Source organism: Anthonomus grandis, chromosome 8 (genome assembly GCF_022605725.1).
Source record: "Anthonomus grandis grandis chromosome 8, icAntGran1.3, whole genome shotgun sequence".
In the NCBI taxonomy this organism is placed as follows: domain Eukaryota; kingdom Metazoa; phylum Arthropoda; class Insecta; order Coleoptera; family Curculionidae; genus Anthonomus; species Anthonomus grandis.
This window is the reverse complement of record NC_065553.1, coordinates 10565162-10579001: the sequence shown is the minus strand read 5'-3', so window position 1 is coordinate 10579001 and position 13840 is coordinate 10565162. Positions and strand designations below refer to the sequence as shown.

The 13840-nt window shown below is 30.3% G+C and overlaps 1 protein-coding gene across 3 annotated transcripts in view; it reads right to left on the bottom strand.

Annotated features, from left to right (window-relative positions):
• Positions 1 to 335: 335 nt before the first annotated feature.
• LOC126739170 (uncharacterized) overlaps positions 336 to 13840 on the bottom strand; it is a 154315-nt gene continuing 140810 nt past the window's right edge. For 2 of the 3 annotated variants that reach the window (XM_050444729.1, XM_050444728.1), the window contains 8 exons: positions 13236 to 13427; positions 12769 to 12988; positions 12459 to 12711; positions 9479 to 9677; positions 9133 to 9325; positions 8928 to 9074; positions 4939 to 5068; positions 1893 to 3640 (listed from right to left, as the gene is read on the bottom strand). In XM_050444729.1, coding sequence (XP_050300686.1) covers positions 2164 to 3640; positions 4939 to 5068; positions 8928 to 9074; positions 9133 to 9325; positions 9479 to 9677; positions 12459 to 12711; positions 12769 to 12988; positions 13236 to 13427 — 2811 coding nt within the window. In that variant the 3' untranslated portion in view covers positions 1893 to 2163. Of the gene's footprint in view, positions 949 to 1892; positions 3641 to 4938; positions 5069 to 8927; positions 9075 to 9132; positions 9326 to 9478; positions 9678 to 12458; positions 12712 to 12768; positions 12989 to 13235; positions 13428 to 13840 lie in introns of those variants that run through there. The other variant, XM_050444730.1, reaches the window with a different exon arrangement.

Below are 13840 nucleotides of genomic sequence, written 5' to 3'. Positions count from 1 at the left end.
TACATGTTAATACCTGTACTTACAGTGCTGTGTAAATTCTTCGAAAAAAAATTTCATCTAACAAACATGCTGTATATAAGTCAGTATATATACGGATTATTTAATTTACATCAACAACTAGTACTAATAATGTAACAAAAAATTAAGTATACTACGCAATATTTGTTAACAACCTTGGTTGGTTATAAACCTATAATACATGGAGGCTAAAAAACTATATTCCTTGTGGTATTATATAAAAAATTATATTATATCCATTTATGGACGGTATACAAACATAAGTTGTGTGGGAAGAATGTGAAAATAAAACTTCAGATTATAATTTTAATATTCCCCACAATAAAAACAATTTACGGCTTACATATATAAATTTTGCTTTTATCCTATTATCTAAGATATGATATATTTGATTAAATTATTAATTATTCAGTGCATAAAAAATTGTATTCTGAGCACAATTAATATACATTTAAAATAACTCATATAACTGAAACGCAAATGAACTTCTTTCTAATTATTGACAATTATATATTTACATGGAAATTTTGTATCACAGATCCTTTTAAAAGTCCTTGTATATAATGGAAGATGTTGTAATCTATCAAGGAATTTTAGACTTGATTGTGAATAAAATAAATTCCAAAAAGCTTTATTGGTAAAACTAATTATAATATAATATATAAATATTATTACACTGAGCTGAAACTATAATAACATCAGGCATATTTATAAAAGAATACGGAAATATTCTTGAAATATTGGTTACATATATTGCACCTTTTCCCAACCACCAAAGAAATAAATATTTATATACAAAATAATATATTAAGCAAGAAGGAAGTTATTAGCTATAAAAAGAATATCTACTCTAAAATTAAAGAACTCCTGTCTGCACTTGCGCTAGGCTTCCTTGCTTTTATCGTAGCGAAATTTGAGTTACAAGCTGACCTGAAATATTAGTAAGAATTTTGTTAGTTGAAGCAATATAACATGCATGTTAGTAAATGTTACAATATGTCATAGATCTACTTATAAATACCTTATCTTATATTACCGGGGTATTTATTACTTGAAATTCAAACTAATAATTAAAAACATATGTAAATAATAAAGCGATATACAGTGCTTTCATTTCAAAACAAACCACCCTTAATAAAACTTCTTAAAAAAAAACTATGATTTTAGATATATAGAGGGACGTTTAATTTTATATTTGACAAAGTTCCGTCAATCACCTCCTTATCTCCAGTAACCTCACTTTGATATTTCAAATGGGAACTTCCAACGTGGTGCAATTGAATGGTTTGTACGGTCGCCAGACACCACTAGATTTTTTCCTTATGGGGTATTTAAAAAGCAAGGTTTATTAAACCCCACCTAAAAATATTAATGATTTAGTATTTTGAGAGTGTAGTAGTAATGTTCATGACATATTTCAAAACAAACTTTATTATTGTCTCGCGAATAAACAACGACATTTTGAGCACTTAATAAATTAAATTATGTAAACTGATTAAATTGGTAATTTTTTAAACACCTTTTTACACTCTTACTATTTATAAACTTACATTTTTTATACACCGTTGGATGGTAGATCATATATCCTTTAAAATGATATCAAAGTAAGGTTTGCTGGAGGTGAGTGGGTGATTATTGAGAGATTAATATATCTATCTAAAGTGACGTTTTTTTCTGAAGAGATTACTAAGGTTGGTTTGCTTTGAAATAAGTACTGGATATTATTTTCTAAATACCAGCTTTTTGACAACAAAAGGAAAATCAACTATTTGAAAATACAATTTAGTTATTCATTAATACATTAATTTCCATTTTTGAAACAATTATTAATCATCAATAGAAGCCCCAAAAGATAAGTGAACTCAGTTTTTAAAAAATGCCTCTGATTTTTTTTCGTTTGGAAAATATTTATAAAATTCTGTATTTTTTGTTGTAATGTTAATGTTGACAGATGCATCTTAAAAATTTATTTTAATTAAAAACTAAAAATTAATTCATCTTACAAAAAACACTACCCATATTATGTATGTGAAATTAATTAGTACAAACTAACTAAAAGTCCTAAAGCAAATCCAATATATTATTATTTACAAAAAATCAATAGAAGCAATTAAAAAGCAATAAAACTCTACCTATACCATCGCACTACTTTCTTGCAGATGCATCCAATCCCCATAAGTCATACCACGGACCATACATGTTACCATTTTGCATAGATTTCTCGTCATATTTAGAATTATATTCGGGATGTTTTAATCTTCTTTGTAAAGTTTCACCGTATTCCATCAAAGTCAAGTTTTCATCGTACTTAGAGCTGTTGCTATTAGTCTTAGTTAGTTTAGTTCTCGGTAGAAATTGTCTGTTATCACCGACATCAGACAATTCATCGTTAGTCGAGTCATAATATTTGTTTCGTTTATCATTTTTAGTACTATTAACTTTAGTTTCGGATCTTTTATTATCTTTGTCTCGCGTGTCCATAGTTCTATTTCTATTATTCATTTCAGAATCAATACTCTCATAGCTTGGTTTGCTGCGTCTTTCTTTTGTACCTGCTTGTTTTATGTTTTCTTCAGGTTGACGTCTGTTTTGTTCATAATAACTATCATCTTTTTCGCCATTTTCATTATCAATTCCAAAGGTTCTAAATGACCTTCTTTGTTCTTGATGGTATTCAATTAAATCTTTCTCCTTAGATTTGCTACGCCTTACATTAATCTCATTTTTCTCTCTAACACTGCTTCTTATAAGAGTATTTTCTTTATTGTTGTCCTTATTGGGTGAATATTTGCTGGATTTAGATAACTTTTCTAGCTTTTTACCAATTTCTGCAACATTAGGGAATTGCCCATCTCTCTTTCTAACTTTTTGATCGTCAACAACAATACAATCGTAAGGGTCATCGCTGGTCATCTCAGATGCTGAATCTGATTCTTCTGCTGTCAAATCATCGCTGTATTGTTGTAAAATACTCTTTCTATTGACAGTCTTAATTACTAATCCGTCTTCATCGTCATCTATAAACTGATCTCTATAACTTCTAGCACAAGTTTGACCATAAATGTCTTCTTCAAAATCATCAATTAACTGATCATCTGATGACTCTTTACGAGGAGGTAAGCTAAGCTTCTGGTTTTTTGATTTCTCTTTGAAGCTTTCACGCTTTCCGTGATTTTTGTTGAGTTCTTTATTAACCTTGGGAGGTGCTTGATCTTTTTTCTCCACAGGTTTAATAGCGCTATCCTTATTATTAATGGTCTTATCAGAGTCGTAGCTTTGATCTCTGCTAGGTTTTCGTATTCTTTCCTGACTATTAAGCTTATTTTTCTTTGCTTCCTCATTTGGATCAACAAGATCTCGATGTCTCCACAAAGACATACCCTCAAGTATCTCGGTATCAGAATTATTTTTACCAAATTTCCAAAACGATTTGGTACGTTTAACCTTCACTTTTGATACCTCTGCTTCGTCAGAGGTCAAGTAATGGTTCTCCACTAGGTTTCCGTGACTGTTCGACAGTCTGTGCCTGGTTTGTGGTGGTTTATTGGGATTACTGCGGGTTTTGTTCATTTGGTTTGGTCTGAGTTGGTCTTCTGGTTGTTTTTGTTTAGGTTGTTTGGTACTGTGAATATAAAATAAAATGAAATAAAATATAGCAACATAAAATAAAATAAATAAAAATAAAAAACTTCAAATAGGAGCCAATAGTCTCGTGCTACAACAATTAAAATTTAAAGGTACAGGGTGTCCACTAAAGAAGAATTTAATGTTTTTTTTTACATGGAGCATCCTATATCATATTTAGTTTCCTGATTTTGCGTAAAAATCTTAGTAATTTGATGTATTTTATGTTATACAATAATCAAGTAGTTTTTAAATTAGAGGCAGTTGGTTCAACAACAAGATCAACTTTTTTCAACCCTAAGAGGTTAATTATCAATTTTTTTTGACTTTTATTAATTACATCTTAAAAAGTTAAAATAGGAATGTAAACATCAATTTATTCTATTAAAAGTAGTTATGGCCTCTTAAGGTTTAAAAAAAACAAATTTCAGCTGTCTCTAATTCAAAAACTACTTGATTAAACTACACTTTATATAAGTCACAATAATTTGTAGCATTTCTTATCCCCTGTACACAAAAAAAAATGTATGCTTCAAAAATATAGCCACCAACACAAACTAAGTTTGTGAAGTAAACTGTTAAAAATGAGAAACAATTTATGAGAAATGGAGAGTTTTCTAGAATAATATAAGAAATCGTAAAAAAGTACAAAAAATCGAACAAAGCAGCTTGCTAGTATTGGAGTTCGTTTAGCCATTAATTTTGCAACGTTATTTTATTCCTTCAGTTTTAGTAAAAGCAACTAGATCGTATTGATCTTTTTAATAATCTATTTTTCAAATACACAAATAAATTCTTTTTTCCTAACTAATTGAGTAAGAATTCCTTTACTGCTAAAAGCTTAGTTAAGAAAAATTTTTACTCTACAAAGATTTTAAAGTAAGTTTCTAAATTATTAAAAAACAGAAAAGTAAACAAAATGATTAAAACATATAATTTAGACGCACACATTTATTTAAAAAAAACTTCGTATACCAAAAGATTATGCCTAATTATTAGAAGTTGCTTAGTTATTTAAAGTTTTAATTAATAAATGATGCATATTAAAAATTCATTCAAAGGTAAGATTGTAATTACATATATTATTATTTAGTTTTTCCCCAATAACATCGTCAGTGAACAATGTTGACAGTCGTCAACAAATTTATAGATTTAACTTACTTTGACTGAAGGTCGTATTATTTTTTTATGAATTAAGCAATGAATCTAAATAATCTTATTTCAGATTTTTCTACTAGTTGACCAACATACTTTTATTTATTTGCAATCACACACTATACACTTCTCTGAACTCACCGATTTGCCAACTTCGTTTGTCCGGCCATTGAATCGTCGTCTGAATAGTCGATTTCGGGCTGCGGTGGAGGGTCATTTGAAAATCCAGAGTCGTTGCTCGAGTGTAGAGATACGTTTCCCACTGGACCACCTAAAAATAAAGGATTTGCAAGATTTGGGTTTTTATGTTAAAAGTTTTGTATGATTTTTTTAAATTTTGCATGTCAAGCATGCATATGTTTAATGAAAAGTCTAGAGAGGTTGGATAAAAAGGTCGATGTTGATGCTAACTTGCCAAAATAGCTTAAATTAAACAGATACGTAGTATCCACATTAGGATTCCAATGAAGTTTCTTCCCTTAGTTTTTAGAAAGAAATATAAGGTGACCAAATTTATATTTTTAAGGTAAGTCAAACTAGTTTGGTTTTCTATAATGAATTCATATTTGTGTAGTCTATTAATGGTTTAAAACGAAAACAAAAGTGTGAAATCTTAAAGTTCCTAATGTTACTCTGTATTAATACCATTTTACAGATTCGAAGTTGCATCCTCTATCCACGATTAGCAAAAAAACTTGTAATTTGGAAGAAAGCAATGTGAACGATGAAAATGCCAAAAATAATGATATTTTGAAAAATTTTTAAATGTTTTCGCAGTCAAAGATATATGCTAATATTTATTAGCATACTCTTTAAAATTTAAATATAATCTCGATACCTTGACTGACTGAATCAACAGAAAAAGTTAAACAAATTCTTTTTTCCTCCATTCGCAAAGATCTGTTACAGATTTCACGTGCCTGGAATGTCGAGAATTTACGGGGAAATAGTTACTGCGAATCTCGTGAAGCACGTTCAGAATCCAAATTTCTTCGGTTAATGTCCAGAAACGACTGACCTCTCGCAAAGGACGTTCAAACACGTCCCGGTAAAAGCCTGTAGAGAAATTCGATGGAAAAGGGTCACAGGACGGACTTTATTGTCTCCGACAAGAATTTTTAGGGGGAGATGCTGAAATATGCGTGCGGAAAAAATAAAAGGGAACTGTCTGTTTTTGGGCTCCCTTTATGGGTCATAAAATTTGGATTTTTATTATTAATATACATGGCATTATTTTATATTACAAATATAAAACAGGCTTTTTTTAATACTATGCCTAGTATTTTTTTCTATATTACTTAATATTATTTTGTATTCTATTAGTTATTAGATTTTTTTTTTAGATTTTTGACGTTTATTCATCTAAACCCGGTTTGGATGTATGTATTGGCTTGAACGAAAGTGTTAACTTAAAAAGTGAATCATTGCGTTTCTTTTATTTCCCTTTATACCAACTACAGTAAGATCTAAATTGAAAAGACCGATTGACGAAACAAAGACTAGGTCATTAAACAGATTCCTAATGCACAGTTCAACTTTTTTGATTAGTTAAGGTTAAAAATCCTCCTTTAACTCATTACGGGCGGTAATTTCCTATTTTTATTTATAAAACCAAATCCCAGAAAAGAAAACTTACGTGTTACTGACCGTTCAGTGCTAGGAAGAAAATAACTAGAATGGCAAATTAAAGGGTTGTTGGTTAGAAAAAAGGGCGCTACATAATCAAAACATCATGATGTCTTATTGTATAGAGTACAAAAAAATACAAACTGGTTTTTTGCATAAAACTCCGTCATTTTGTGTCCACCATTTTGAGTTTCCACATTTTTTATCAATTTTTTATAATCAGCGAGTCTTTAAAACTTTAAACAATAAGTATTTATTTTTCACAAAAAATTAAAATTATTTTGTTTTTTGTGAAAAATATTGCAACCTGAAAAACTAAAATAACCCAGAAAATGTAAATAAAAGTTGATTTAACCTCAAAACACTATTTTTTTATATAAGTCGGCCGTCATTTTGCGTCCACCATTTTGAATTTTGAAAAATAAATTAAATTTTCGAATCTAGTGATTCCGAAAATGTAAAGGAAAGTTGATTTAATTTAAAACGCTATTTTTTTACACAAGTCGATGGCCATTTTGTGCCTGCTATTTTGAATTTTAAAAAATAAAAATCATTTTTGAAATCAGCGACTCCAAAAACTTTATGGTATGTACATTTCGATTTAATTATCACACATTTATGCATTTTGTTCGCAAATATTGGATTTCAGACCAGCGTGGCACCGATGAGACGAGAGCACTTTACAGCACCACTAACTCAACTGAACTAAAATGGCCGAGTCGAAACTCCTATATATAGAGGCGACAAAACCACCGGAAATCTAGTGTCATCACTTTTCTTCATTAAAACAAAACTACGTTAATAAAATAACTAATTTACTTTTGCCACAAGAGTGACGAACAGTGACAATAGCTTAAGCTCATCCCTGTTGCCAAGCATCAATGGCGAAAACACATCATATAGGTGGAAGATAACGTACTCGGTCAACACGAACAAGGGGATGTAAGACAACTTCAAAGGCGTCAGAAATTCGACATCAAAACCCTACCGGAAATGATGGTCATAAAAATTTTCAGGGAGACCATGACGCCACCAAAAATTTTGTATTTATTTAAATCAAGTCCAAGAATCTAGCCCCCAAAAGAAGCCAAATCTTCGCACATCCCACTGCACCAACATCTCATCATCAATCGTGATCGCTTAAACATCCTGTAATAAAGAATTAGTTAGACAAGAAGAAATCTACCATCTTGATTCAAATCTTACAAAATAAGGCAAAGAAGAAATGCCAAAAGGTAAGTAAACAGAATAAATTTATATAAGCCACCATCACAATCCGAACGATTCGGCCACCAGCACTAGAATTCCCTCCAAAATTAGGCTTTTCTCCAATTCTAGATGTTCTGTATAGGGTTCCTAACTATGAGATTTCTCTTTAAGACAGTAGTCAGGATATCGCAGACCACAGATAATTAGTGAGAAAATAGAAAAAATCGGCAGAACAGGGCGGTCCCAAACTGAAAACATAGAGCACCGAAACCAAACAGATCGAACACGTCATAGAGTGTGGTATTAGTTTGGCAGCTATTTATAATTTTTGAAACTTGATAAGAAAATGATTTTTTTAAGTTTCGGTTGGGTGAATAGGAGATGTTAGCCTTCCTTTATACCCGGTATTAATATTGTTAACATCTGTGCGAAATTTTATTTTATTATATAAGTAAGGTGGAGATTTTAAATTAATTATTTTAAAAAACATTGAAGATGCGTGAAAAATCCTTTTCTTGTGCATAGTCGACCACCTGGTTTCCTTAAGCTTGTGTTTTATGGGGTTGCACTTTCTTATGCCATATATTAATCTAAGGCACGTATTTTGGAGTTTCTGAATTCTACTCTCTTCAGCAGTTCTCGAGCATGAACCATACACTGCATCGCAATGACTAAGCTGTGATAGGACCAGCGAGTCACACAGTAGAATTTTTGTTTTTCTATTTAAAACGTAACGATGTGGATAAATATTTTTAAGGTTTAAAAATCCTTTGTGAATACATGAATTTACGTGCTGCGTGAATCGCAGGTTACTATCCAGAATCAAAACCAAGCTCTTGCAGTGCTCGACGTGTTTTATAGGCTCGTTAGTGATATGAATTAATAAATGTTAATTCATAATTATAAATTGATTATAGTAAATAAATATTTAATTACTATTATAAGAGTCTATTTTTGTGGCTTTAATTTAGCAGAAATAACTTATTTAATAACTTAATTTTTTTACAAGAAGAAAGATGGAGGTAATTAATGCTCAAAGTCTGTAAGTCTTAAAAGCAGAATTAATCTGTCATAATATATAGGTCGGGCCAGCTCAGGACCCGGGTGCGATAATTAATGTAATAGCATGCAATAAACAATTTAAATCACAAATTCAAAAGAGACATATATTTTATTATAAACGAAAATTCTGTCATTCTCTTTTTAAGTTTTAAGGTAAGAAGAGGGCTTACATATGATTTTTGTTGCATGATGTAAATGGGTATAATGGGTTCAAAGTAATGAAGTTCTCTTACCGATTTTTCCACCTTTAGTTTGCAAGTGTAGTGGTAATCCGGATCCAGCAGTGGGCCTTTCTCGTGCAGGTGCAGGATGCGTCGAATACGGCCCTGTAGCCGCGCCAGTTGTGGAAAAATTAAATGCGGAAGCTGATGATTTTATTCCTAAATTAAATATTCTCTTTTAAATATTTAGTTTTATAAAGTTCACATACAACATTACCTGGGGCAGAATACTGACTCGACTGATACGTAGCTGTACCCGATTCGGTCATTGCCGACTTCATAGTACCGAAATTAGTGCTCTGCGACTGTGTCATACCAGAACCGGACTTCTGATAGGGCAAGGAAGGAGTGGGGACGGGGGCTGGTGCTGCTGGAGGAGGAATGTTGTTAGAACCGATCGCTCGCCGAATCTACAATTATAAAAATAAAATTAAGTATAAAAAGTCACACTTCCTAATTAGAAGCTAAGCAAGAACACAGTGATTGATTAAAAGGTAGGATGAGATAAAAGGTACGGGTGCAAATAAAATGAAATGAAATGGAAAGGAACTAGCGCCATCTACCTGCTTGGTAGCATTATTAGAAGACCGGTGAAGGTGCAATGTGTCACCGAACATTCTAGAAGGTGTTTCTAGCGAGTTACTGCCAGAAGGCATTTGGGCACCTGATCCGGCGGACGATGACATTATGTTCGTTGGAGTGGTGGAGCTATTGCTGTGTTGCTGGTTGCTAGAGCCTGCCTCACTTCGATGTGTAGGAGAACTAAAAATAGCAATAATGTACAACAACATTAAGACTCAATAATTAATTATTAATAAAGATGTTAGTAACTGTTTTTCTTTGTTAATCTCAATATATAATATTTCCAAAATAAGGTACAAACAAGAGAGTAAAAAATGGAGCAGTATTTACTTTTTGAACTAATGAGCGCAATTCGCACACGGGTTAAAATAAGCTGAAAGGTTCGTGTCAGAACTTGTAATAAGGATGTCTTAGGAACTTTAATCTGCCGACATTGTACATCACGCTCTCTTCAACTTATATTTAAAGAGTATTTTTATACGTATGAAAGCTACATTTCCCTAATTGCTAAATTTTAAAAATGGTTATTTAAAAAGACATTTTAAATACTAATTAATTATAGGTGTTTATAGAATATGTTATCTTAAGAATCTCCGTCTATGATAAGTTCATAACTCAAAAAATTAACCAAATGCTATTTTGAAAATTTGTACACATATTCCATGGACAATTCCGTTAGACACTTATTTCAGCATTTTTCCAAATTCATACCAGAAATTGATAAGGAATGTTTTTTTTTTAAATTTTGTTTTTTTTTCTATTTATTCGATACAAAGTTCATAACTCAAAAAATTGACCAAATGCTATATTGAATATTTGTGCCCATAATCTATCGAGAATTTTGTTGAATAATTATTTCAGCATTTTTCCAAATTTGTACAAGAATTAGAGAAAAAAAAACAATTTTTAAAAATATTGATTTTTTTCTATTTATTTAACACAAAGTTCATAACTCAAAAAATTGAACAGATGTCATTTTAAAAATTTAGACAGTATTCCATAGACAATTTCAAAAGATACCTGTTACAGCGTTAGGCCAAATTTGCACAAAAATTTGAGAAAAAAAATATTTTTTGAAAATTTAGATTTTTTTTTCTTTTTATTCGATACAAAGTTCATAGCTCAAAAAATTAACCAAATTCCACTTTAAAAATTTGTACACATATTCTATGGATAATTTCGTTGGACACCTAGTTGAGCGTTTTTTTCCAAATTCGTACAATAATTTTAGATTTGATTTTTTTTTCTATTTGTTCGACATAAATTTCATAGCTCAAAAAATTGACTAAATGCACATTTGTCACAAAATCTTCAGATCCTAAATAATTGTAGGTATTTATAGAATATGTTATCCTAAAATTATTTCATAATGAATAGAAATAGAGCTGCCATTTAGCCGATATAACTTTTAATGCAAACTGGCAAATTTAAAAACAAATGTTTATTTTAGTTTTCCTATATTTTTTATTTAATGTTAAATGGGGATATTGGCTTCTACGTTATATTTATACAGATGAGTATTGCAAAAAGTTATAATTTCATTAAAGCCTGTTGCCGAATTAAAATAAGATACTTTGCTTGAGTTTACTCTTTTTTATATGTAATGAAAAAGTCATCTTTTTAAATTTATTTAAAGTTAAGGTGCTTATAATTTAAACTTTAAGTATTTTTAAATTAATAAAATGATATTTAGAATTTGTTTTTTTAGTGAAACGTAATTTATTCTTTCTTCTTTCGAACCGTTTAGATAGCCTTATGTTAAAAACAATCACAATTTAAAATCCTCTTAGGTATTTTCTTTTGCTTAAATTCAATAACAATTTATCCATACATTAAAAGCTCTACTTAACGCAATAACGATTACCAATTGCCTATACTAATATTGCATCGACAACAAATTTGCTACGACCGGTCAAACGTTTTCTACAATCTATTTCCAATTAACTTTGACGTACGGTTATGTCATTTCAGCGTCAATTTATCACCAACTAATCCAATAGAATAGACGCGACCCTATATAAAATTATTATTGTCAATAACTTTTGCTCTGGAATAATGCCTCTTCATGACAAAGCCAAGCCGAGTAAAACCGTATTCCAAAGCAGTAATAATTCAGCTAGTTCGTATTATCTAATAAATCTTCTTTGAGGCAATATGTTACAGATCGAAATTCTATATTGCCACGCTCATTGGAATGAACTTTTAAAGTATGTTTGTAATAATTCAGGAAAACGATGATTTTGCACCTCCATGAGTTCCACCTAAAGGATTTAAATAGGATTATTTTTCAGTGAAACCTTAGAGGAAAATTTATGAATTGGTCACAAATTTCAACTCGCGTTAAAGATAGTTGAATTTTGATCCAATAATTGCGTAAAATTTACTTTTAAACCCTTTGAATGTAGTTCTTTTTAATATTAAAAAAATAAACTCATCTACGTTATATTAGAAAATATAAAATATTTATATTTATATATTTTTCATTTTCATTAAGATTTTCATAACCTTTAAGAGTGTTACTTTCATTTATATATGGCTACACGTGTTTCGCTTACTTAAGAGCATTATCAGGCTTTAAAAATGAAGCTATATTTCATTTACAATTTATAGAAGATTCAGTATTTAAAATGCCAAACAAAAAACTTAGTTAATAGGTTAAAATAATAACAGCTGCCAAAGAAATACAAATTTACTATAAAATATTGCTATAATTATTGCTATATCAAATATCTTTGATCTTGAGAAAATCTTATGTGATTTAAAAAATTGTTTATATAACTCTTTTATTACAAAACATCGTAAAAAAACTTAGTTTTATTCCATTAAGGTGTCATTTTATTTTCATTGAATCCTTGAAAAATAAAGTCAAAACGTTAAAAGTTTTTTTGTTGATTTACTTTATTTCTTTATAAATTTTAATTTCCTAAATTAACCATTATTCATTAAATAGGATAAACTTACCTTAAAGAATCATCAATTAAAATCTCAGTATAAGCCAATGGGAACCAACCGCTGCATTGAGTCCTCAAATTCTCTCCAAATTGCCAACCTTTATTCCTATCACCAATCAAAGCTATCAAATCACCCTCGTGAAAACTAAGCTGATTTTCACCACTTGATAGGTAAGCATAAAGTGCGCGTGCAAGCTGAGCTTCCCAAGTTGGTGGAGGGGGTACAGCCATTGATTTTGGACGTCTTGTTGGAGTGTGATTATCTGTTAAAGATAAAAATATTTCATATTTTTAATATAAATGTTATAAAGGTAAAATACCATGAGTGGTATTATTTGAAGAATTCAAGTTGTATTCAGATTTTGCCCGGGATAATGTATTCACTGGCGATCCCACTTCTGCCATTGATCGTATATCCAAACAGGATGCGTCCATGCTCTTCGTTTTTCGGAGTTGTGAGTTTAGACTCATTCGGTCTTCTTCAAAGTTAGGACTTCTGGGGTTTGAGTAAAGGTCTTCGTCTTGCCACACTGATATTTGCTAAGAAAAAATATATCTTTAAAACCTTGAATAAATTATATAAAAAGGCATTTAATAGTTATTACGAAAGTTTTAATTTTCTTTGTGGTTAAATTTAATAGAGCTTTAAGGTATTATAGCGGCTCTTAACTTTTACGGCCGAGACCTTATTTTATTACCCTAATTTAAATTCAAAACTTACCCCAAAACTAAACACTATCATTTGGTAATATTGCCATTTAAATTTTGTTAATTGTATCCTACTTACTCGTATCCTATTACTAAATATATTTTCGACCGCTTCGGGCAAGTATTCTCTTGTTTTGGCTACATCCGACCACTTTTCAATGTTTTGAGTGTAAGCTTCGCTTCCGTAGGTATGATATGATAAATAATGTTTGGCCAATGAACAGTGCCTTTCCAGTACAAAACCATATCTTCTCCTTTCCTGGGTCATTGCCTAAAAATTTTAATAATATTACAGAAGTTAAATTGATTAAAAACAGTTTAATATAGTAGATCTAAAATAGATTTCATGAAATATATGTAAACAAAAAAAATAATTACCCTAAATAGAGTGAACAAATAGAAATAGAATACTAATAATGACTAAATAAAGCAAATTTTAGTTACTTTCAATTAATATTTGTAATTTGCATGATTGGTTACAATTATTAGTTTTAGACAAAGTCCGGAAATAATTCTTTATTTCTTCCAAGCAGTTGAGTTCATTCTTCAATTGTTGAGGCTATTTTCCAATTATTTCCTAACAGTTAAAGTAGTTTTTCATTTGTCTCAAGTTCCAAGATTCATTTTTTAATTCTCCAAGGAAATTAGAGATATTTTTCATTTCTTTTTAAGTAGTTGGAATCT